Source organism: Microchirus variegatus (assembly GCF_963457635.1).
Source record: "Microchirus variegatus genome assembly, chromosome: 8".
NCBI lineage: Eukaryota > Metazoa > Chordata > Actinopteri > Pleuronectiformes > Soleidae > Microchirus > Microchirus variegatus.
The window spans coordinates 4,738,702-4,764,186 of NC_139809.1; the positions used below are offsets into that span (position 1 = coordinate 4,738,702).

Consider the following 25,485-nt stretch of genomic DNA (forward strand, 5'->3'; position numbering starts at 1 on the left):
TCAGACTCAGGAATAATGTTCATATAACAAACTGAACTCACCATCAACAACAGTACAGCCAAACTATTTGCATTAAAAATAATATTTTGCAGACTGCAAATCATGTTTATGTTTTGAAATCATGTTTTGGCATGTGGCGCCACCTACCGCCATCTACCAATCATTGCAGTCAGTAGAGTCTCAGCTGCCGAGCAACCACGGGTTGCCAATTACATCAGAAAACGAAACCTAAAAGACCTCGGTATTTTGAATTTGAATGTAGTAACCGTTTTTGGCCACATTCTTACATATGGCACCTTTAAATTTAAAAATTTTTTTTGAATAAAAGAATAATTAATTAGTACACGTGCACTAATCTTACTTATATACCTCTAGCCAGTGGTGACTTTGGCTCATTGAGAAATGTCAGATAAAGTACAAAAAAACATTGTGTGTGTTTGTGTTTGTGTGTGCGTGTGCGTGCGTGCGTGCGTGCGTGCGTGTACATTGAGAGCCCACATAAGTGCCCGTGTGTCCTGCTGTGTTGTCACTCTGAGGTCTCAAGCTGTTTTCCTATAGAGGGAGAGTATCTGAGGAAAGAACGTGATGACAAAGACTCGGTGGGGCTTCTCCTACGGCCTGTGCACAGAGGAGCTCATGTGGTGCCATTCCCTCGTCTTCTTTGAGCTTGTCTTCCCCACTTTGTATAAAAAGAAATTCAGGCAAGGGTAAAAAAGGGCCTGTTGGGAGAAGGAAACCCATGGCCCGTGACAAGAACGACAGTCACAGGCAGAATCATTCACAACCAGATTATAGCAAATTTTACCTCTCAGATGTTTGTCTGCTGCGGCTGCGGATGAGATGTGAATTGTGAAGACACAAAAAACTCTTTGTGTCCAAGTCTGACTGAGGTCTGGATTGTGTAAAGGTTTGAACTTTTGGCCTCGCGTCCAGCTATGGAGGGAAAATTCTTTTAGTGTCAGAGAGAGTGGATTATGAAGGACGGTCACCAGAAATAACCTTCAGCTATTTTATTTTAATTCACATTTTTAGGAAAAAAACACAAAAATAAATACTATTAAATGTCCATTACAACTTATTTTACTCAAGATAATTGTAGTTTGTACCCTTTTCTTTTCAAGACAAAGGATTTAAATATGCCAAATAGAGCTGCAACTAACGATTATTTTCATAAACGCTTAATCTGTCGATTATTTTCTCGATTAATAGAGCAATAGTTTGGTCCATAAGATGCCAGAAAACATTGATTGTGTTTGTCAAAACTGGAAATAATGATATGATACTGATAATGATTCAGTTTTTTTATGATTTCTTTTGTATATGGAGCAAAGAAATTATGAAAATATACACATTAAAGATGCTAAAACGATCAAAAATCTTGTTTTAATAATGAAAAAAGCTTCAAACCGATGAAATGATTATGCATTAATAATCGTGTAATTGTTTCAACTCTAATGCCAAATTGGGATTCTGAGAAATTATTAAATGATAAAAAAAAAAAAAATAATCCTGAGAAAATAATAAACAGATTATTTGAAAATCCCAACAGTTATTAGTTGTATGTGCCAGAAAGTTGGAAATGTTGAGCGACGGCTCTGTTCAGTTCAGTTAGGACAGTGCACCAGCATGCAACCTGAAACTGAGGAAGATAAATGGAACTCAGCCATTTACAAATGTATTATTTACACCTGTGCGTTTCCTTTTTACGACCTGTCAAAATGTCTGCCGCGAAACAACGCCCCCACGCCGCCGTAGGAACGTGAATCTGTGAGGGTGGTTCTTCTTTGGATGTTTTTTATTCATGTTCACGCAAAAAAAACTGGCAAAACCTCAGTGGTTGTTGTTCTATAAAAGGGGGAAGGAGACCTTCCTGATATGGACGACCCCGTTCATCATCTCGATCCCTCTCCCTGATAAAGCCAAGGTCACGGAAGAGGACAGTCTGCAGTGTCACGTCTCTGTCTCCTCTAAACAGATTCACTCTAATTGCAGTTTGTGATAAAACACCCACTGATTTGTCTCACTGTGAAGTCGTGGTGGAAAGGGAAAGTTGGGAGAAGAAAGAATAATGATGCAGCAGTGGAATGTCTTCTCTTTTTTTTTTTCCTCTTTCCTTTGACTTGGCTCTTGTTATTTTGAAGAGATTTGCAAAAAATGTTCCCTCGCTTTTCTGCTGTAAGGTGATGTAGTTTGCCTTGGTTCAGCTAATTCTACACATGCTTCAATCGGGCAGATACTCGCCGCACGTGTAACACCCTTTAATATCAGAGCAGGAGGCGAGAGAGTGAGGAGCTGCAGCTTATATTGTACAGTAAATTTAGTTACAGAGATGAAAATATCCACACGGAGATAATTGTGACGATTTGTTCTGTGTCTTTTGGTGGGAGGCTTCCTCCTCACACTTCCTCCTCACACCTTTAAGTACGATTGTTTTTACGAGAGGTAATTTTAATAATGGCAGCCATAATTTGGGGGTGTTAACTAGCAGTGTGACTTTTCCGAACACTCTGTACCGTCCTCTAATGTTCGTACTTGGCTGTTTTCCAGGTGTGTTGGTCCTCGAGGCCGTGATACAAGTCGTCAAGATGGTGGCCTTGTCACTGAAGATCTGTGTCCGCCAGTGCAACGTGGTGAAGACGATGCAGTTCGAGCCGTGCACGCCTGTGTACGATGCATGCCGAATCATCAGAGAGAGAGTCCCAGAGGCGCAGACAGGACAAGGTTTGTACATAATCTATCCTTTATATAACTAGTGCAGTTATACTTTATATATATATATAAGAAGTATGTGCACGCTGCAAATCAAATACGCCTTGTAAAGAGATTCCAGCGTGGCTGGCGGTCACAAAACAGCTAGCTACGCTAATGCTTATCGTAGCCTCGCTAGCTTCCCATTGGAAACGGGTTCACCAAGTTAGCCGCAAAATAGTAGCATCCATCATCTACCGCTTAATCCTCCACTAGAGGGTCGCGGGGGGTGCTATAGAGACAAACAACCATTCACTCACACTCTCACACCTACGGTCAATTTATAGTGACCGATTCACCTAATCCCCATATCGCATGTTTTTGGACTGTGGGAGGAAGCTGGAGAACCCGGAGAAAACCCACGCACACATGGGGAGAACATGCAAACTCCTTGCAGAAAGGCCCTTGTTTTCCGAAGTCGTTCCAAACGGGGCTTGAAAACCGAAACGGGTCTTCTCGCTGCAAAGGCAAGAGCGCTAACCACTACACCAATCGTGGGCCCAAATAGTAGCATGGTAATGCTAAATAAATTATGTGCTCGCGTATTGGTGAATGGACACCAACGGCCGCTTCACTCCCACCTGCCCCAGACAGCGCAGCTGCTGCTGATGAGCCGCTGCCTGCCTGGTGTAGCGTGATAAATCAGCGAAAAAATTGAAATTACTCCAAAAAACGGGAAAATCAAGGGTGCACACCATCGGGCCATGCTCAACCCATATCCAAAGTCTTAGGACTAATGGTCAGCGAGATATTCCCCAACTTGCTTTATAGATAGATATGTAATGTATAAGCATTTACATCCTGTTTCACTCTGTGTTCCAGCCTCAGACTACGGCCTCTTCCTGTCTGACGATGATCCCAGGAAAGGAATCTGGCTGGAGTCGGGAAGAACCCTGGATTACTACATGCTGCGAAATGGCGTAAGATTAAGTCGTATAGTCTGCGGCGCAGAACCAACGGTGTCACCTATCACCTGATAATATGATTTATGTTTACTCCAGAGAGACATGAGTTATGTTCCCTCCTCCCCTTGCCTGCTGTGACCGATTGCAGTTTACCGTGTAAGAATGATCACACAGAGGTTGTCTGTTCTGTTTCTCCTCAGGACGTCTTGGAATACAAAAAGAAACAGCGGCCGCAAAAGATCAAAATGCTGGACGGAGCCATTAAAACCATCATGGTGGACGACTCCAAAACAGTCGGGGAGCTGCTTGTCACCATTTGCAGCAGAATAGGTAAATGACGGCTCCGAGGCCGCTGCTAATATGAATCTCGAAAAAAAGCTGTCGTCTGTGGCTTGAATTATTCATTCTCTGTGTTATTTTTAGTCTGAAGCGTACCACTTGAATTTACACTGAGCAGCATTATGTTACTGTGTTGTTATGTGCTATATTCATTTACCATTTCTCAACCCGTTTTGAACGTCCCTTAGGACTTTATCAAGCAAGTCCGATTCACATTTATCAGGTACAATGGACATGATTTATTACGTCCATTGAGCTTGTTTCTGAATGTTTAAGTGATTCTCCCAAGGCAGAGTTGTCTGACACTGAAGGTTTTCCCCCAAGCTGTATATTGCAATTATGATGGTCTGCTATCAAGCCCATTTGTTTAAGTAAGGAGAGCGATGTGTGCCTGGCAGATAGCTTTATTGGAAAATGTTTGTTTTCGGGGAAAATCTTTCTGCTTGCCTTCGCATTTTGATTTTCTGGCTCATGCGAGCTTTCCTCCACACTCCACACGTTTTTATAACCGAGAGATGGAGTTTTGAGAGAATTGCTTCGTTTTCTGTGATTGCAACAATTGCGCCGGTCCGAGGCAGCCGCTCGTCCACCTGTGTCCGCCCCGTCTTTAACGTGTCCTTTCGCAGGAATCACCAACTACGAAGAGTACTCCCTCATTCAAGAGGTGACGGAGGAGAAGAAGGAGGAAGGAATGGGCACACTGAAGAAAGACAGAACGCTGCTGCTCCGCGATGAGAGGAAAATGGAAAAGCTCAAAGCCAAACTCCACACAGACGATGACTGTGAGTGTCATTATTGATATCCCGATGACTTAATGCCCGTTTCGTTCTCTCGCGGTAATAAATCTGACTCGGTGCCGTCATGTGGACGTGTGCCGCACCACTCGAGTCTCATTTATTGTATGAACGTATCAAAAGAAGCTGAAGTTTAGTAAGTTAAATGAAATGGCCACTGTTATCATTTGCCCAGAGGACACCAATTACATTTTGAAACTCGTGAATATATAAATCACCCTTTTACCCTTGATTGAAAACGAAGTCTCCTCTCAGCAGAAAAAAAAGACTCAAGATATTCACTTCTCTGTGATTAATTGTCTCTCTCCGTTGATGTGTCACCTCCGTCTGATGTGTTTTCATCCCTCCTGTTTTGAATCATCGTTTACCTTCCTGTAACGCCTGCGCTAACTGTGTGTTGTCGATCGAGCAGTGAACTGGCTGGACCACAGCAGGACGTTCAGGGAGCAAGGAGTGGAGGAGAGCGAGACTCTGCTGCTCCGGCGCAAGTTCTTCTACTCGGACCAGAACGTGGACTCGCGGGACCCTGTTCAGCTCAACCTGCTCTATGTTCAGGTGAACTTTGCTACACACACACACACACACATTGAAGCTGGCATTGCAAACACAGTGGAGAAACGTTTTCCCTAAGCCTGAAAAATGTGACTTTACACTGTGGTTTCAGGTTTGTCAGAGGAGACGGAACATGTAACTCCAGTTGAAACTGGAGAGTAATTAAATTAAATAATTGCATTTTATGTTCTATTTACTTTTGGCTCCATCTGGACAGAGTGAAATGAAATTGGCTCAGATGTGGTACAGAAAGACTCGTTCTGACTCGTTGGTTCTGTTCCTTCTTATTTAGCCGAAACAGCATCACAACAATGTTAATCCTTAAATATAAAAACTTAATTGGTGAATATATTTCAAGATGCATTTTGTCTGGTAAGGAGTTGTTCCCTAAATGAGACTCTAAGGATTATAAAGCTCATTCAGGCAAACAGTGGCTTGTGAATTTGGGGCTAAACAGTACAAATACATTTGATTTGATAATACTGAAAATACTGATATATCATCACCTTAAAGTTGTTGTACAACACACCTAGAGTGATATCGGCACACATTTGGAGTCCTGTTTGTGTAAAGTTTAATGCTCACTGTCCTATTAGTTCCATTTCTGTCTTCTCAGAAAGTTATCTGCCTCTATATCTAGTAAACACTTTGCCAGCTGGTCACCACTAGGCGAATCAATGACATTAAAGAAGCTTAAACTCTGGAAATGCAGTCAGGTGATAACACTTCATAAACACTTCATAAACTACCCCCACCCCCCTTTTAAGTAAAACTTTAGTAGTCCTATACGCTTCCCAACATCACACGACTCTTTTTGGCTTTCAGTTGAAAGCAGGAAATCTTTACCATGTCAGCGCTGCTGCTTTTATTCCATTTTGTGCCCCACGTTTAGAATTGCTTTGAATGCATGCAACCTGAAATAACTTTCTGTGAGTCACAGCAGTAAGTTTGAGGACACCATTTTATGTGCATTGGAATGCAGCATAACCTCAATGCCCTGAGATCTATGGCCTAACAAATAATGAACTAAAAGTGTTGTCGATCAAATATGTCAAATATTTTATTTGCTCAATTTTACATTGCACATACTCAAAAAGATTAAAAAGAAGCAGAGTTGGAGCCCTATTTTTTTCCCCAAACATTTTTCAGTTTTTTCTTCCGCCAATTTATGACTATGAGTACAAGAAGTTAAAACTTAGATATCGTTCTCAGACTTTGAAACAGATACTTTTTTTTCCCATTTTCTGTTACACATACATCGTGAAAGATCATAAATTAAATAGTCTTATATGCCATCATTTTCATGGACAAAAACTCATTTAAACCTGGGGTTAAACTGTGCTTTTGACCTGTGGCAATATGCCCACTTCAGCATGTTAGTATTAGGGGATTTTCAGTTTAGCTGGCAGCCAGTTGTTAGCACGTTGAACACCATTCCAAAACTTCCGACTATCCATGAACTTTAAAATATTAAATTATTTGAGCTGGCATAGCATTAACTCAGTCTTCTCATCAGTCCAAATAAAAGCACAGAGAGCCCAGGCCAGCTTGAGTCCAACTGAATTGTATCATCTGGGTGTGCTAGTCTGACATGTTTATATGTATTTTTAAAGTCCAGTTTGAGTCCGAATTCAGTTTATTCTAACGTCAAGTAAACATTGACTGTTTCATGTGGGATTGGATGGATTTGTTTTCAAGGCCTTAAGAGTTTTATGAGGCATTGCGTCATGTTATCCATACTGTCAGATGTGGATTTGTCTCATGTGCGGCATACACACAGTACATGTAATAATGATCTACTGGAAAGAGTTTGGCATTGTGGAGTTTCATCTTCTTCTTATTTGCTATATCTGTTGTTGCATGTGTGTTAAGGTTATAACTGGGTAACAGGGAAGTTTCCCTGAGTGTAGGGAGGGCGGGCGGGGACTAGTCGGAGTGTGCACACACGACTCTGCTCACATCAGCCCCTTCATCCGGGGGAGGACAGCTCCCCACTGACACCTGGACTCAGACATAAGTGTGCGAGACTCCCCAACACGGATGGACGCTGTGAGACAGACAGAGAGTCTGAGAAACTGAATATCTTAGTACAAATGACTTGCATATAGATGTGCGCCCGAAGAAAACTGTGCTCAGAGTATTTTTTAGTAGTCCCTCCATCGTCTCAGTCCTTGCTGCCTGCTGAACGTGTTCATCAGAGACATGGAGTCATCCGCCCTCCCCGTCTGCTCCGGCTGCTCTCCGCCCATCTCTCTGTCTGTCCCTGTTTTTCCCCCCCCTCTCTCTCTCTCTCTCTCTTCCTTACCCCCCTGTTTCCTTCCCTTCCATTTTGCCTGTCTCCACAACTGCTCCATCTCCTACACATTCTGACATAATTGCACACATCTCCACCCTCTTACCCTGGCACAGATTACTGCACAGTGCACACATCATATCATGCTCTCCCCTCAACACACACACACACACACACACCCACACACTCATATTTCCTCTCACAACAACATCCCCACCCCCCCTGCCCCGCCTCCTTTTGCTCCGTTTGTCCATCCCTCCTCCGTCTCACACACATACAGACTGTCACACAGGATGATCACAGAGACTCTTAGCATGCGGCTGTGGCTCTAATTTGTTATTGTTTTAAAAGGCCAGAGCAGAGAGTAGCATTACCCCATGGTTTCTTTTCCACATTCATGCACATGTTCTTCTTTAATATCCTGTATCGCTCACAATCACCCTGTAATTGTGAGAACCTCAGCAGAATTCGGTAATTGAATTCAGATTCACCAGATGGTGGTGGTGGCATTTTTGTGACATCCCTGCAAATCAGCGATGTTTAAAACAAGCTTGTTTTTTATTAGTGATGTGAAGCTTCCATGATTTCATCCCACCCACTCACATCCACATCCATAATGGAAGCTTTGCCAGTAACAGACTAATCTCCTTTACTACTCAGCCACTCCCTCTCTGTCATTTGTACAATGATCTGGGTTTGCACCGTGTGATGGGATAGTCCAAATTATGAACAAATGAAGTGTTGTAAATAATACATATCCGTACAAGTGAATCTTTAGTGCTGCCATCTTTTCCTTCAAAGTGTAAAGTTGGGTTCAACGCTGTTATTCTTTGCTTTTGAGGCGTATTTGTTTTGTCGGAATAAGAACAGCACGGATAAATGGAGTGAGACATGGACCAAAGCCAGTTTAGTTAACTTTAGGTGAATGAGCAATCGCAGTGGCGGCAAATTCATATTACATTTGCAATTTATTGCTCAGAATAACACTGTATTATTATCCAAGCCATGAAACATTTACATAATAGTAATTTACATAATCCCTTACTCATATATTGGCAACTGTCCTTCTAAAACAATGTGAATTCAGTTGATTTACTGTATCCTCAGTATTATAATTTTTTTTATGACTTGCGTTCATTTCCAGTCATGGTGGACTTGTTGACCTCAGTGTTGTAGATAGATTCCTATTACACACAACTCAAGTTATGCACTTCACCAAATATTTACATATTAACCGTATTTGTGACCTGCCATGGCAAAAGGAGCAACAAGGCCAGCACAAATTAGGGATTTTCATTTTTCTAAATTATCCAAATTGAAGTTTCGAAGAAGCCACTACATGCTTCAAATCACAGTATTGTGGGTCTTAAAACCATAAACTTTGTATTTGAATTAGGGTTGTTTGATCGCTGTGCATCGATTCCTAGTTAGGGTGTGGTGATCATCTGCTCGTCACAGAGGAAACACATGGCTACTTAAAGGAGACATATTATGCAAAATCAACTTTTTTAATCATTTAAATCCTTATATGTGGTCCTAATAAAATACGCGATGTTGACTTCCTCGCTCCTTGGGACGTCACAATGCGCTAAATTCCTGGAATTGTTGTCTCGTGGAGCTCCGCTTTGTCCGTAAAACACGGGATAGTGCTGGCGAGGGCAACGGCATCCGAAAAACCAGAAGTCCGTGAAAAGTTCTATTCTTGGCTCCACAGTGCAGCACAGAGTCCTACACAAACTTCCAGCCTCAGAGGATTTATCTGTCCACTGGATACATGTTATGACGGCAATGTGCCTGCTAGAGCCTGCAAATGATCACTTTTCCAAATGCTAACTGCTGTTAGCTCCCAGTAGCCTCTGTGACTGATGTCATTTCCTGTCCCTTAAGTTTTGTTTTACTTTAATTCATTCATTCATCAATTTTCTACCACTTTATCCTCCACACGAGGGGTCATGAGGCTGACATAGTGCAAAAGGTGGGGTAGACCCTGGACATGTCACCAGTTCACTAACTGTAGAATACCTGAAAATGTACATATTCATATTATGCAATATTGTGAAATGACTCCCCATCGATCAATTCAGTGTCGTAATGTTATCCTTTATGGTTATCAATGAACAAGACTCATAATAGCTGTATGAAAATGAAGAATGGCCCACATGAGCCCCATGTTTCGGCTGTTTCATTCACGCGTCACAACGGCTGACTCACCCACAGATCTGTGATGGTCAGCTGACCTGTAACTCCCAATCATGTTCTCGCAGCATGTCCATCATGACCTGACACTCATCACTGAGTTCTGGTGATACACACTTGACAACACCGTCTGTTAAACTGCTCCACGTTTCAATACCAGCCTCAACACAGATTAAAGCCTTTTATGGCAAAGTTATCTGCAGAACCATTTTCTATGAGGGTTTTATTACTAATAGCCAATCCTCCTGATAAAGGAGGACCTTTTTGGTGAGTTCTAGTTTGCACTTTTGTTTTCTAAAACCCTCCATGAAACCATTATGTGTGCAAACCCATTTAGCAAACTTCCCGAATCCCACTATTATTAACGCACAGAGTGCACATGTAAACGATGAATCGTGAAGATAATAAGATGATGATATTCACATGCATGGTAGTTGTGTTTGTAATTTTCTGTGTATCTTGTTTGTATCTTGTTTGTAATCTACACTCATAAAGCGGCCTCTACAACCACAATTTAGTATCTTAATAACAACGGTTCCACTGCTTAATTAATCACACCCAGTAACCAATCTGCATCCACCACCCGCTGATTAAAAAAACAAATATCCATTATTCCTTGAATCCTTTAAAAGTCGATTTAATGTGGCCCGTTCCCTTAATATCAAATTATAATGAGAACTGACCCACGACCTCCTCCACCTGTAGCTGGATTATAGACAGAATATAATAATTGTTGTTGTTGTTGCAATATTTTCATATAAGATTATATGAATCACACTTTTAAATGTATGTAACATATAATAACATGTTATTATTACATTTTAATTTCAGTTTTCATCATAAATATGTTTGTTTGTTTTTTATTGTAGCCTGTATATATCGTTCCATGTCATAACAAACACTTTTACTTTGCAATTCTGTGAAATATCATCATGAATATCGTTATTGTGATTATTATTGTGATGGAATATTGTGATATGATTTTCCCATGTCGTTATGACCTCATTGGCCCCCTCATGACCAGACCGGACACTCATTGGCCCCCGAGGTCGTTTGAATTTGACACCCCTGCTTTAAAATGATGCAGAGCTATACCATTGTGCACCAGAGTGAGGGGAATGTGTGAGGGCTAGATTTTGGAGTGTTCTCGTGTTCACTAAGAGCGTATATATATACTCCTCTGTGAATTATACTGGGGGAAAGGACTTGATTGTGAGTGCAGGAGATTGTTGTCCTCATTACAGCAGTAAGCTCCTGCTTAGTTTTTTTCATTGATGTAATGGGTTGTAAGGAGTCGGGTCCATGCTGTGTGCGCTGATATGCTAATGCTAAAAGCACTGATGGAAGCTTTCTGTCAGCGAGACCTCTCAGCTTTTGGAGTCATTAATTTTGCAGCGGCGCACGAGAGACGGAGTGAGAGGGAGCGATAGGCGGAGCTGACTGCCCCCTGGAGAAAAACAACACATACTGACAAACCATTGGAAATAATGTCAACAAGGCCCTCTCGCTTTCCATCTACCTAAATTGAGAGGATTATATAGACATATTATAATAGACAGTCTGGCTCAAACATGCAGTGAAGTGATGTCATCGCAGCACAGCAACAGGCATTTTTTTTCTTCTCGGTAGAAGAAAAACAACATTTAGTGATTAGATTTCCTCCCGACATATTGATTGCCAATCTAATGCAAATGGGATAGTGTGATGCATTTCTGTATCGTCTTTTTCCTCAACACATAATGGGCTGTGATGACAAATTGCAGAAAGTATTTTATCGTCACAAACAAACATCTTATTATGTGTGTGAAAGATCTACGTCTGTCTATGATGATGAGATCCTAGCTCTGGACACCGACTAGCCACTTCTCTGAAGCCACAGTGCATTCAAAGCACACACTGGCCCTCATTTATCAAATGTTAGTTGAAACTGGTGAAAATTCAGGTGCAAAAATCCAGTTTTTTGCGTTTGCCACCAAATCCTGGCGTACGCCTGATCAAGCTTTGATAAATCCAGTAGCTGAAAATGATTTTCATGATGGTTTTGAATACCTTATCCGGTAACGCTTTCTTTTACAGTCCCCTAATTACCAGGTATTTACCTGGTAAATTCATGGTAACACCAAAGTGTTACTCGGTAATTACCAATGGTAATAAGAAAGTAAATACAGTGAAACTGTTGCCAAAATACTGGGCATTTACCTGGTAACTATATAGTTAATTATAGCGTGTTATTACTGCTGTTAATAAGAAGGTATGTACAGCTAAACTATGGCAAAACTATGGTAAATGTAAGTGTATTATTGGGTTATAAACTGGTAATAAGCAGGTACCTAATTACTAGCTATTTACCCAAGGGGTAATCTAACAAACCTAACCCTAAAAATGTGTGTAATTACATGGAAACAAGCTTGGCTTTCTTTTACAGTACAGTTTTACTTTACTTACCGAGTACATTACCGTGCATTACCCAGTATTTTGGCAACTGTTTCACTGTATTTACTTATCTTATTACCCTTGGTAATTACCTAGCAACACTTTAGTGTTACCATGAATTTACCAGCTAAATACCAGGTAATTAGGGGACTGTAAAAGAAAGCGTTACCCCTTATCCTTATATAAATCATGGTCCGGAGAGTTGACGTCACTGAGATGCGTAACACGACCAAGAGGAGAGGCTTCAGAGGCTGAGAATAAGCTCAAAAGAACAGTGGGTTCAAAGGGTTTCAGCAGCAACACGTTAAAGATAAAAGAGGGCCAATAAGTGCTCATTACAGAGATCTATTGGGTGACTTTTGGATAAATCTCTGGACTTTGTTGTTCCAACGTCTTCCTGTAAGTGTGTTTTATCCTCTCTCCTTTACCTCCCCGCCCCCCCCTCATGTCTCCTTCAGGCTAGGGATGATATATTGAATGGATCCCATCCCGTCTCCTTTGATAAAGCTTGCGAGTTCGCAGGGATCCAGGCTCAGATCCAGTTCGGTCCTCACGTGGAGCACAAGCACAAGCCCGGATTCCTAGAGTAAGCTGCCTTTTTTTTTTTTCTCTCCTACATTCATGCAACATTCACACTTACTCTGAACGTGTACATTGTCATCGGTACAGATGGTTGTTTCTGGGATTTCCCACAGTTGAAAGCTCAGGGGTGATGTCAGCTGTTACAACCGTTTTCATATATGTCAGCACTAGGACAAGAATGACCTCATATGTAAAGGCATGTTAATAGAAAAGGAAATGCCTGTAGCTGAAAACCATGTAAAAATGTAATTTATCTCCACAGCCTGAAGGAGTTCCTACCTAAAGAGTACATCAAGCAGAGAGGGTCCGAGAAGAAAATATTCCAAGTATGTGTGTAGTATATCACTTGAATGTTGCATGTAAAAAAAAAAAAAAGTGTTTTTGACATCCCGGACAGCTCATAATGATTATAGTAATTTGTTCTCTGCAGAAACACAGATTGACAGAATACAACACATGTAGATGTGACATTAAGATAGTAACAGCTGCCGTCTCTGCAGGAACATAAAAACTGTGGAGAGATGACCGAGATTGAGGCGAAAGTGAAATATGTGAAGCTGGCCCGGTCCCTGCAGACATACGGCGTGTCCTTCTTCCTGGTGAAGGTAAGAACTCAAATTTTGTGAACGAGTAAAATGAAGAAAAATGTGTTCAATTTCAATTTCATCTGCTTCAGTGGCACAGACAGTTATGCTCGCATTTCCAAAAAGTGTTTATTCTTTTCTCTAAAGGATAATGCATTTTAATCATGCTTTTTTTTTGTCATCGTATGGGCCATCATCTTAGAGGTACATTTTGCATTTTCTGTCTTTATTTTTGATAAATGCAGTTGTGTAAACATAGAAAACAGGATGAGAGATTAGGGGAAAAAAGACATGGAGTTTAACCAAAGGTTTATGCACCCACGTGTCCTAATCATGTAGCTATTGGGTCACCCCGGCCTTCATTTTGATTAGTTATGGTAATGTAATGCACCCACAGAGTGCATTGCATGACAGATTTTGAAACGGAGAAACATAACAAAATTAGAGGAAGCACTCAGAATAAGTGAACCCCCCCTCCCCCCCAAGACCGCTCCGTTTCCCACTGTGACGGTAAACTCCCCTGTTTTGCAAGGTCAACATTTTGTTGTGCAAAAAAAAAAAAATCCGGATCCGGATCACCACCGAGATCTAATCATTCCTTTGTTATGGTTTCATCTCCAGAAAAATGTTGTCCAAATGTGGCCTTTACACAATGAGTCAAGCTGCCAAAAGCATAACCCTCCTTGTTTGAGGTGAAATGAAATCCGATGAGATCAGATAATCGAACGGAAAAACAAACCTCAAATCCAAGAGGCTCAAATCATGGCCAACGCTATGAAAAGAAATTGTGGTCCCAATAATCACGACGCGAATCGGCATGACGGATGAAATCAGTTCCGAGTGGAAGCTTTTACACGTTGCTCTCAGTCAGTGCTGTAAAAAACTCTTGTGACAATTCTGTTCTGGTTTGGCAAAAACAAAAGTAGAATTATGGAAGTGCTGCACGCGAGTGAGAAGAAGTCGCACCCACAGGAATTAAAACGCTCTGTGACAAGCGGCCGGGTTGGAAACTTGGAGGAAAGATGGTTCGGGTTGTTTTAATGGATGATAAATTCAATGTTTGACTTGACGTTTCTAGCGTGTTAGAGCGCATGTGCGTCCACACGTATGAACGCTTCTTTTTTTTTTTTTTGCTTTTCGATGAGGAGATTTACTGATGGACGTTTCAAGACTCTGTTAAATAATTCACTCCAGCCGCACTCAACAGAGGCAAAAAATACACAGACCTGGCTCTGTGCTCGAGCACATCTGAGCCTTTATTATTTCTCATCTGACAGCCTGTAATCACTGCCGATTTGAGGTTGCCAAGCTCTTCTGTTGCTGCAAACGTCACCGACTCGAAAAATACCGATGGGAGTGTACACAAACAGTAATCAAGGAGGATCATTTAAAATTGTGCCGTACCTCAGATGCGCCACTTCAGATAAGAAAATCAAACTTCCTGCTTGAATTCTGCCTCGACAATTATCGTGACGTAGCAGAAAACAATGGAAGTTTAAAATAAACAGTGCGTTTAGATATCGCAAACACTCGGATGAATGTTATCTATCCTTGTGTTTGACAGCCCTCAACCTAGAACTCCATCCACTCATCGGCCTTAGCTCTATTCTCGTCGCTTTCTATTTTAACCCAGCGATAAAACAACAAAAGCCCGTAGATATAAGGTGTATATATTTTAAACTCCCCCCCCCCCCCCATCTCTATAACCCACTAATTTCTCTATTGTCCTCTGCACCCTTGAAAGAGAGCCAAGTGTGGGCTTGGTCTCTAAAGTGAGCTGTAATAGATTTCCAGTGGGCAGAGTGTTGCAGGGGCGCCGGTGTTGGTCAGGCAGAGAGCGGGTGGAAAACACCACGACGGTGCTCTGCACGGTGAAGCCTGCGGAGTCTCTGCTCAATAAAGCAGCCGTTAAACAATGCTGAACTCTGCTGGGTCACTTCACAGCTGCCCTTCTTCCTCCATGTAAGGGCTTTAAGTCACAGACACAGTATTGTTTATTAACAATAGCGCCAGCAAAAAAAAAAAAGACACCGTGATTTTTTTTTTTTTAGCACCTGAAATGAATCATCCTTGTGGGTGTGCGGCGCCGACATAAACGCTGCCTGATGTTTTTTTTTTTTTTTTTTCCTCCTATCTGACAGGAAAAGATGAAGGGTAAAAACAAGCTTGTCCCGCGGCTGCTGGGGATAACCAAAGAGTCAGTGATGCGAGTGGAAGAGAAGACGAAGGATGTGGTGCAGGAGTGGCCTCTGACAACCGTCAAGAGATGGGCTGCCTCCCCCAAGAGCTTCACCCTGGTACTGTTTGCATCAGGCCCTTCGGGACCAGAAAGTCAAATAATATAGAAACTCCTAATCCAGCATTCGGCGCTCAGAGCGATATCTCTGCGTCACACACTCAGCCTTTCCAACAAGTTTCATTTTCCGAAATAAACAGCATCCTAAAAAAATTCTGGAGACCCCCCCCCCCCACCCCCCCAATCCAGACCTCCAGTGTTGAATGTTTTGAGCATCCTAGCCAGCTATTGCATCCAAGTTAACAATAGATGCTTGGGGAAGAAATAGCAGAACTTGGATGTATTATTTATCTGAAAGCTTTTTCAATATTCCTTACCAGCTGTTGGCAACCACACTGCTGTCTGTTTTCATCCAGAACTGGTGAGAAGTACCTCATTTAAAGATGGCTGATTATGCTAGTGATGCTAAAATAGTCTTAAGGCTTTGACTACTTCTCATTTTTAATCAGCTCTTTGGAGAAATATGTTTTATTTTTTTTGTTAGTGGTGGAAATAATTCAAACGCTGCCAAGTTTGCTGAGAATCTGCCAGTAAAGCATTTTTCTCTCATTCTGTAAGAAGAATGCAATGCTCCCGTTAGGTATAAAATGTTTTATCAATAGAACACACACGTGTTACCTCTCTGTGACTTTGATTTTCTGCATATTTACTGCATTAGGATTTTGGAGAGTACCAGGAGAGTTATTACTCGGTTCAGACGACAGAGGGAGAGCAGATATCGCAACTTATCGCCGGATACATCGACATCATTCTCAAAAAGGCAAGTATAGCGAGACCGATTGCGTTAACGCAGCGCATGCGTGCAGTTTTCAGGTACATTTATGTTTTTATTCTTCGCTGTGATGTTTGCTCCAACAGAAGCAGAGTAAGGATCGTTTTGGCCTTGAGGGCGATGAGGAATCCACCATGCTGGAGGAGTCCGTTTCCCCCAAGAAGTGAGTCGTGCGAGTGTCGTTTCTCGATTCTATTGTCTGCGCTCTGCTGCTGTTCTAATTCAGTCCACTTATTCTTCATGAATTTAAACCATGCCTGACCAGCGCATTTCCCCCTAGAGAGGAGTTAAACACAAAAGCAGCACTTTGAATTTTAAAGTAATACTAACTAACACTGTTGTTCAGTAATCTGCAAGAATCGTGTGTTTTAGAAAATTAGTCCTTCCTCGTTTGAGTTTTGTTTTTGTCACACATTAAGAGGCAAAACCACCAATTAATCTTTGTTCATAAAAAGGTTAAGATGTCACACTTCGATATGATCTCATCGCAATTCAGTCATTCATTCATTAATTTTGCTCAGCGCTTTCCTCGCGATGCTTTATAACCAATACACAATGGTTTGGAAATTAGTTTTTTTTTTTTTTTTTTTTACCAACAATCCACACACAGCTCTTAGTGAAGCCACTCTGGCAGAATAAGGCATCATATTCCTGCTGCTCAGGAGCCAATTTACTCTGTGTTGTGGCTCTGAGCACAAAGACATAATTGCTGCTTCTCAAAAAACGAGCCAATATGAACCAGAAGAGGCAGGATCATCTGTGGAGTCTGAGAATATTATATAGAGAGTTTTCTTCACAATGTGTATTTTCAGGAAAATACACATGCACCTCACCTCAACTGTTGATTTTTTATAATTACATTATTTTTCTCTAATTCTGGTTAATTGTAAACACACATTCTATGTTCTGATCTCAATTAATTATCATTCATTTAAACAGTGAACATCCAACTGTAGAACACCCTCACAAGTCGGCTTACAAAGTACAAAATATAGAGATGCTTTTCCTGAAAAAGGGATAATTCAGAACTGAGCTAATGAGTTTTTCTCACAGTGAAAGGCGAGATAAATAGATCAATATTCATCATTCCAGCAGTAATGAAATAGTTAGTTGAGGGATATACGTTTGAATGCAACACATATCCTTAATTTGCATGTAACAACTTAATATTATGTGTATTTTATTATGAACTCTCTCATCAGAATGGGACAAAACGTTGGCTTGCGTTCAAATAGAGATATTTATGAAACCACTCACAAAAGTCTATAAAAAGTGGCATATTACATGTATGAACGTTTACTCCCTTTGTCTTTTTTTAGGTCCACAATTTTGCAGCAGCAGTTCAATCGGGTCGGTCGCGTGGAGCATGGGTCAGTAGCACTTCCGGGCATAATTAGGTCAGGATCGATCGGTGGCCCTGACACCTTCAATGTGGGCACTATGCCGTCTGCACAGCAGCAAATCACCACGGGGCAGATGCACAGAGGACACATGCCTCCACTGGTAAATCAAAGCTTTCGAGTCCCACACAAATGCATCCATACCAAATTTAGAAATAATAATAATAATAATAATGCAAATCTGATAATATTCTTGTGAGTGAAATTGTCATGCTCACAGTAAGAGCTGCTTCCTGCAGTTTATAGACATTAGAAAGAAGGTTTTTTTGCACATCATGTGTCTCTGTTTTTTTGCTGTTGTCACAGAATCTGGCTCAACAGGCTCTAATGGGGACCATCAACAGCAGCATGCAGGCTGTGCAGCAGGCCCAGTCTGACTTGGGACATGTTGATAATCTCCCTCCGCTGGGTCATGACTTAGTAAGAATCCTTTCTACTTACTGCACATTTCTGAAAGTGTTTCAGGGAAAGAGTGTTGCATGGATAAATATTCGTACACATGCATCATTTATAGCAATTCCTCAAGTTCCACTCTTCTAACAAAAAAAAAAAAATGAATGTGGGCTTTTTGGTATTACAGCCTCCAGTTTTGCTTAGCAGGGAGAGCTTGAGAGAATCGTGCATCAAAAATCTGTTTTTTTTCAAATATAATTAAGATGTCAAAGTGACTGTAACCGTGCAGGCTGTATTTAATGCCGAGTGTTTCCAAAGATGTAGGTGTTAAAGCCAGAGCCCTTTAATCCCGCAGAAAAAAAAAAGTTTATATGAGCTGAAAATCACCCACTGTGATGAAAGCCAAGACCTCTCCTTTTTCCTCCTCCACCCAAAGGCATCCAGGGTTTGGGTTCAGAACAAAGTGGATGAATCCAAACATGAAATCCACTCTCAAGTTGATGCTATCACCGCTGGAACGGCATCTGTGGTCAATCTCACTGCAGGTGAGCACTCAGCAGAATTCTTCACAGCGTTCATTCAGCAGCGTATCATTTTCAGTTTTCATGTATTGCAACACACCACAATTCTGCTTTATGAGGAGTGAGCTGAACAAAGCTCTAAACAAAATGGTCCTTTTATAAATATTGTTTCGCTTTACACTGATGTAACACCAATGTCTGCTTTAGTAAATACACATTCCCAAGTCTAAGTAAGTCGAATACTCACTGAAGAGGGTCTTTTTAAAGAAGTATGCATTCATCATTTTCCACTGAAGATTTAATACAAAGAAATAAATCTGCAACTGGATTTCCTGACTTAAAGGTCCAGTATGTAACATTTTTGTGGGGGTTGTTTTTGGCAGAAATTAAATATACTACCTATTAATATATAATAACAATTGTTTGTTTTTCGTAGCCTTAGAATAAGCCTTTTATATGTACCAGACAATTACTCTATGACAGAAACATATCTCTACAATTGGTCAAATATGTACGGTTGTATTTACATTTCATTACTAAAAGTTTGCTAGAACCAGAACAAGTTTGTCCTCACACGTTTCCAAAACGCTACATTCTAATCAGTGGAAGCTCAGCTTCAGTTGGGACAACAAAGAATAGCTTTTTTTTTTCAATGGCGACGAGCTCGATGGTGATCAGAGAAATGCGGCAAAATTGTCACTTCCAAGGAAGCTCGGCATCTCTGGGGAATCAATGGAGCAGTGTGTGGGCGTGTGTGCGCTTGACTGATGCACTGTGATTGGAAGAGCTGTCCGCAAGGCGGGGAAAACTTTTTAATTGACAGTGTTCTAGTAACATAAAAGAGAATTTGTGAAGTGAAGTCGAGAAACAAATAGTAGCCGCGTGTGTGTTATTTGCTACTTATTTTTGTGAGTACATATCATACACTGTAAATGAAAAGAAGATTAGAGCATTTTCAGAGGTGGAAAGTAACAAAATACATACTTTTTTTGTGTATTTTGTATTTTTTAAGCACAATTTAAAATCAGGCTTTTGTATTTGTACGTACTGACTCAAGTATTGTACTTAGTTACTTTATAAATTCTATCCGTTACTGAGTAAAAATAAAAATTCAGCACAATGAAGACCTACAGAGGGAAAAGATTAAGATTCCCTTATTAGTCCCGCAATGGGGAAATTTCAATTACTGCAACCGTGAATTAGTGAACACACACAGCGAGGTGAAGTACAAACTAACCCGGAGCAGTGAGCTGCCTGCATTCAGCGGCGCTCGGGGAGCAGTGAGGCGGTTAGGTGCCTTGCTCAGGGGCACATCAGCCCCGGACTGGTCGGGGATCAAACCGGCTACCTTGCTGTCGCAAGCTCGAAGCCCGGTACATCATTTTGATCCAGAGAACCCTTTAAAACCCCTTTCCTGAATAAAGGGTATTAAACCGGTTCTTGGTGGAACCCTCCAAAAGGGTTCCAGGTGGAACCGTTATAAAAGGTTGTACATACATCCTATACAATGGGCCTTTAATAGCTCTTTCTCTTCGTGTTGCTTGGCACCACGCCAGTCAAGCTCCAGACTCTTGCAAGGTTTTAATCTTACCTCTCCATCTGTCTGGTCGCACCTACGCTGCCCCCTTCTACCTCACACAGAGTTTTCCTTCTTCAGGGCCACTTGCTGCATCAACCCGCTCATGTCTGTGGAACCACTGCAAACTGGCTCTAATTATAAATCTGACAAACGACGCATGTGTTACAGTGAACGGCGAGCGCGCCGCCCCCCCCCGTGGGGTTAGCTAAATCAATGTGGCAGCTGCAAAACAAATCATGATGCACACAGTGGAGGTGTAATGTGTAATAATGGCCGCCCATCCGCCCCACAGGTGAGCCCATGGAAACGGACTACACCGCAGTGGGCTGCGCCATCACGACCATCTCGTCCAATCTCACGGAAATGTCCAAGGGCGTCAAACTGCTTGCGGCGTTAATGGATGATGAGGTGGGCAGTGGACATAAGCTCATGGGTGCTGCCAGGATGCTGGCAGGAGCCGTGTCAGATCTTCTCAGATCTGTGGAGCCTGCAGCTGCAGAGGTGAGATTGCCCACTGGTTATTTTTCTGTCGACTCGGGACTTCCTCCTCCTCCACTGTAGTTCTGGTAGCCACGTAGCTGTCCCTCTGAAGCTGTTTTTGAAGAAGATGATTCCTGACCCAAAAGTCTGTTTTAGATAATTCCTGGAGGATTGTGTAAGAGCAGGCAAGGCCGATGTTACTGAATGTGGTGATGTCATCTCCACACAGCCCAGGCAGACGGTGCTGACTGCAGCAGGAAGCATTGGACAGGCCAGTGGGGACCTTCTCCGTCACATGGGGGAGGGCGAGACCGATGAGAAGTTCCAGGTTGGACACCACCCACTCACGGTTCCTGTGACAGTGCTGGCCAAACAGGAAGGCAGACTAACACACACTCAATTTCTCAGGCCTCCCTTAAAAATGTCAATACACACTTATGCAATCACCCCAGGCTTCATTATTACACTGTTAGTTTATGTTGATTTTCCAACTATGTGTCAGAAGAAGTGCCTTTTTATGACATTACAGTCTCTCAAACATACGTTAACTGCTACCAATTCCCTAGATGTCTCTTTTTAGATGTTAGTGCGAATTCCTGGAGAACAGGAATCTCTCTTCCTTTTACTGATAAGCATCTGGTGCTCACTGTGCATGAGTTACCCAGTATTTACACCATATGAACTGAGCAAAATGAGTTAAAACCATGTTCTATCCTAGATCCCTTCAGTCACATGTGCACAGCTGTGTCGTGTTTCAGTCAAGGACACTGATTCATATGTTGCAGGACACCCTGATGAATCTGGCCAAAGCGGTGGCCAATGCAGCTGCTATGTTGGTGCTGAAGGCCAAGAACGTGGCCCAGGTGGCGGAGGACACCGTCCTGCAGAACCGGGTGATCGCAGCTGCCACTCAGTGCGCCCTGTCCACCTCCCAGCTGGTCGCCTGCACCAAGGTATTGAACTAAAACTTGTTCATCGCTGCAGCAGAGTAAGTACGGGACATACCGAGCAGCAGGGAGTCCCCCAGCATGAATTAAGTTCAAACCTCTACCAAGGTTAAATAATACACATTTTTGTCTGAAAAGGACAGACCATTTCAACAGTATTCTTTGGGAAATTGGTGAAACGGTTCTAGAATACGACATTAGGACAATAAAAGTGATTTAAAAAACTATTATTTTGATCAGAAACTAATGAATAACCATTCAGTTTTTCACTTTAAAAGTCAAAGTTGTTATCCTTGGTTGGATGAAACACAAATGATTCCAAGAAAATCCCAAAGTAGTCTCTGGATTTTCACAAATATGTGTGTCGCAGGTGGTGAGTCCAACCATCAGCTCCCAAGTGTGTCAGGAGCAGCTTGTCGAAGCCGGGAAGCTGGTGGACCGATCAATGGAAACGTGTGTGAAAGCTTGCCGCTCAGCAAGCGACGACGGCGAGCTGCTGAAGCAAGTCGGCGCAGCAGCTGGTGTGGTGAGCCAGTCTCTCAGCGACCTGCTGCAACACGTCCGCCACTACGCCAGCTGTGGAGAACCCATCGGACGCTATGACCAGGCCACGGACACAATTATGAACGTGACGGAGAATATTTTCACTTCTATGGGTGATGCTGGTGAGTTCGAGGCAAAAATCCAAACCTGTTTACTTCACAAACGAATATCAACGGCTAAAAAAACAAAAAACACACACACATTCTTGTACTTGCTGCATACTGAGGACTGGGTTGCTGACAAAGTGAGGACCAGCATTTCCACTTTATAAATCAACACAATCACAAATATCTACTTCATGAATGACATCTACAAAGAACTACTGGTTGCAGTACCATAAAATGTCTGCAGGTGGAGCCCCAGAGCAAAAAGGGCTCGAAAACTTTTTCGATTATTATTATTTTTTTAATTTTTGGTCCAAAATTTTATAAAAAACGTCATACTATACTATGTCGTCCAAAATTTGAAAAAAAAATTGACCTCAAATGTTGGTCCAAAATTCGACAAAAACGTCATACTATACTGTCGTCCAAAATTTGGTCCAAAATTTGGTCCAAAATTTGAAAAAAAAAAGTTGGTCCAAAATTTGAAAAAAAAAATTTGGTCCAAAATTTAAAAAAAAAAATTTGGTCCAAAATTTGAAAAAAAAAATTTGGTCCAAAATTTGAAAAAAAAAATTTGGTCCAAAATTTGAAAAAAAAAATTTGGTCCAAAATTTGAAAAAAAAAGAATTTGGTCCAAAATTTGAAAAAAAAGAATTTGGTCCAAAATTTGAAGAAAAAAAATTGGTCCAAATTTTGACAAAAAAGTCGTACTATACTAGGTCCAAAATTTTTGACAGATAATTTGTCAATTGAGTATAGCATGTTATAGCAACCTAAGGAAGTGATTTCAATGAAAACAAAGTGAGGACCGGCCAAAATGTCCTCACTCCATAACATTTACCTCACTTTGTTGGTAAAAAACCCTCACTGGTCCTCAGTATGCCTCAAGTACAAGAACACACACACACACACAAACACACACACACACACACACACACACACACACACACACACACACACACACACACACACACACACACACACACACACACACACACACACACACACACACACATTCTACCTGATTTCACTTTGACATTTTCTGTGTTTTGACTGCAACAGAGGACCTAAGGATGTTGTCCATACTTGTGTCCATTATTAAGTCATCTAAAAACTCCATTTCAGACATTTTCAAAGCTCGGGCTATTTTGTTATGGTTCAAGCAATGAGGCTGAAGAATTTCTTAACCCAGCCAATTCTCAAGGGGTTGTAGGGAACATGTCATCCAAAACCACTACAGAGCCCTGAGTCTGGTCCCAATCAGCATCAGGGAGGCTTTAAAAATTTAAGAGAAAACACATGACCTTAGCATTTTTGGAAGGACACAAATGTTTTTCTTCTTTAAATCAACAAAAAACAAAAAGAGAGGGAAAAAAAAAATAACAATAGATCAGCATTCAGTGATTAAGGCTCATGTAGAGCTGTTGTTAATCCCCAAGGCCACAGGGATGTAGATTATAATGCACACATACATCTGAGCGCTTATGGACTTCTCTGGGTGAGTTATTTCAAGCTGTAGGTGGGTGTTTTGGAGACACATATTTCTTATAGCAGGTGTGTGTGTGTGTGGGGGTTGGTTACATGCTGTATATCCTGAAGACTTTCACTTGTGCGTGGGCAGATGACTCACGAGACAACGTACAGCTGCAAACGCACATAAAGGTGAAGGCAGCGATGCGGCTCCGAGGGCCAGGGCACCTCTCACTGATGTCGTACTGCTCAGTGTTATGATGAAACAATCAACTGCCACACACAAAAAGATCGACAAACTGTGTGATTCAAATAAGAAATGTGATGATTTGTTAATGATTAAGCATATCTACATTGACGGTGATTATTAAGTCTTGACAAAACACCCAGAAATGTTGCATTTAACGCTATACCCTGTACTGTGTAAAAGTCTTGGGTATAGATTTGTTGTTTTAGCAATGCTATACTTTACAGTATATGTACATACAGTATACTTATTCCCCAATCACTTTATTCCACTATTTAGTTTGACCTACATTTACACTTGAACAAAAGTATGACCCTGGCTCTCAAAACTGGAATGGAACTGGAACTGGAGTTGAAATATTGGTGTTTGTCCTCCTATTTCATGTGTAAAAAAGGTCTATTGCACCAGGTTTATTGAACATTACATACTCAAAGTTACATGGTTCTTTCTAAATCCGAATGAGCACATAGATTTGACAAGAACTACTGTATTAGGAAATGAAATTACACCAAGATTCCATGCATATTAGACACACCTTTTAATCCATCACTGACCTGACCTGGATTTAACAATTTGTACAGAGGTTTGTGGAAAAAAAAGAATAATTCCACAAATCTAATAGTTAACAAATGATGTCGAATTTGATGGAACCTTTGATAATATGTATATGTTTCTGTTTTGTGTGCATAGGTGAGATGGTGCGTCAGGCCCGAGTCTTAGCCCAGGCCACGTCTGACTTGGTCAACGCCATGCGATCTGACGCAGAGGCAGAAGTGGACGTCGACAGCTCCAAGAAACTTTTGGCCGCGGCCAAACTCCTGGCTGATGCCACAGCTCGGATGGTGGAGGCTGCAAAGGTAAGAGAGTGACACGTTCACCCTCTCATTGTAATGCCTCACCGCTGCTGGGGTTTATATAGCTCATTATCAGAATTAAAACACAAGGACACCATTCTTTGTATTTTAATTTGATCCAAAATGATTGCATTTTATCCATTTGTTTTCTTTTTCTATCCAGTTTACACTGTGCGCAGTGTTCAAAGATGTACTCGCTTTCACTTGATTGAATACACATTTTGACATTTTACTGCGTGCACTAACTACCGGCATCATTTCACATCCACAATAAAAAAAAATAAAAAAAAGAGTGCAGCATCAGTGGAACTGTCAACTAGGATATGATCAGTGCCAAATTCCAAGACATGTGAAACTCTTTTTATGCTCCTTAGATGTTTTTGATCACTGACACGTTAATTATCACATCATTGCATTTATCAAAAGGAAGTGGGACTCTGACACTGACAGTTT

At 41.4% G+C, this 25,485-nt stretch overlaps 1 protein-coding gene across 1 annotated transcript in view; it reads left to right on the forward strand.

Annotated features, from left to right (window-relative positions):
* Window positions 1-2,585: 2,585 nt before the first annotated feature.
* The window catches only part of tln2b (talin 2b), a gene marked incomplete at its 5' end in the record, with an annotated part of 58,366 nt that continues 35,466 nt past the window's right edge, over window positions 2,586-25,485 (forward strand). The window contains 19 exons of the mRNA XM_083894042.1: window positions 2,586-2,721; window positions 3,571-3,668; window positions 3,854-3,983; window positions 4,619-4,774; window positions 5,199-5,341; window positions 12,719-12,846; window positions 13,105-13,168; window positions 13,343-13,447; window positions 15,568-15,723; window positions 16,381-16,482; window positions 16,581-16,657; window positions 17,814-17,997; window positions 18,201-18,314; window positions 18,724-18,832; window positions 20,680-20,888; window positions 21,097-21,195; window positions 21,653-21,820; window positions 22,185-22,479; window positions 24,869-25,035. Coding sequence (XP_083750168.1) covers window positions 2,586-2,721; window positions 3,571-3,668; window positions 3,854-3,983; window positions 4,619-4,774; window positions 5,199-5,341; window positions 12,719-12,846; window positions 13,105-13,168; window positions 13,343-13,447; window positions 15,568-15,723; window positions 16,381-16,482; window positions 16,581-16,657; window positions 17,814-17,997; window positions 18,201-18,314; window positions 18,724-18,832; window positions 20,680-20,888; window positions 21,097-21,195; window positions 21,653-21,820; window positions 22,185-22,479; window positions 24,869-25,035 — 2,640 coding nt within the window. The remainder of the gene's footprint in view (window positions 2,722-3,570; window positions 3,669-3,853; window positions 3,984-4,618; window positions 4,775-5,198; window positions 5,342-12,718; window positions 12,847-13,104; window positions 13,169-13,342; window positions 13,448-15,567; window positions 15,724-16,380; window positions 16,483-16,580; window positions 16,658-17,813; window positions 17,998-18,200; window positions 18,315-18,723; window positions 18,833-20,679; window positions 20,889-21,096; window positions 21,196-21,652; window positions 21,821-22,184; window positions 22,480-24,868; window positions 25,036-25,485) is intronic.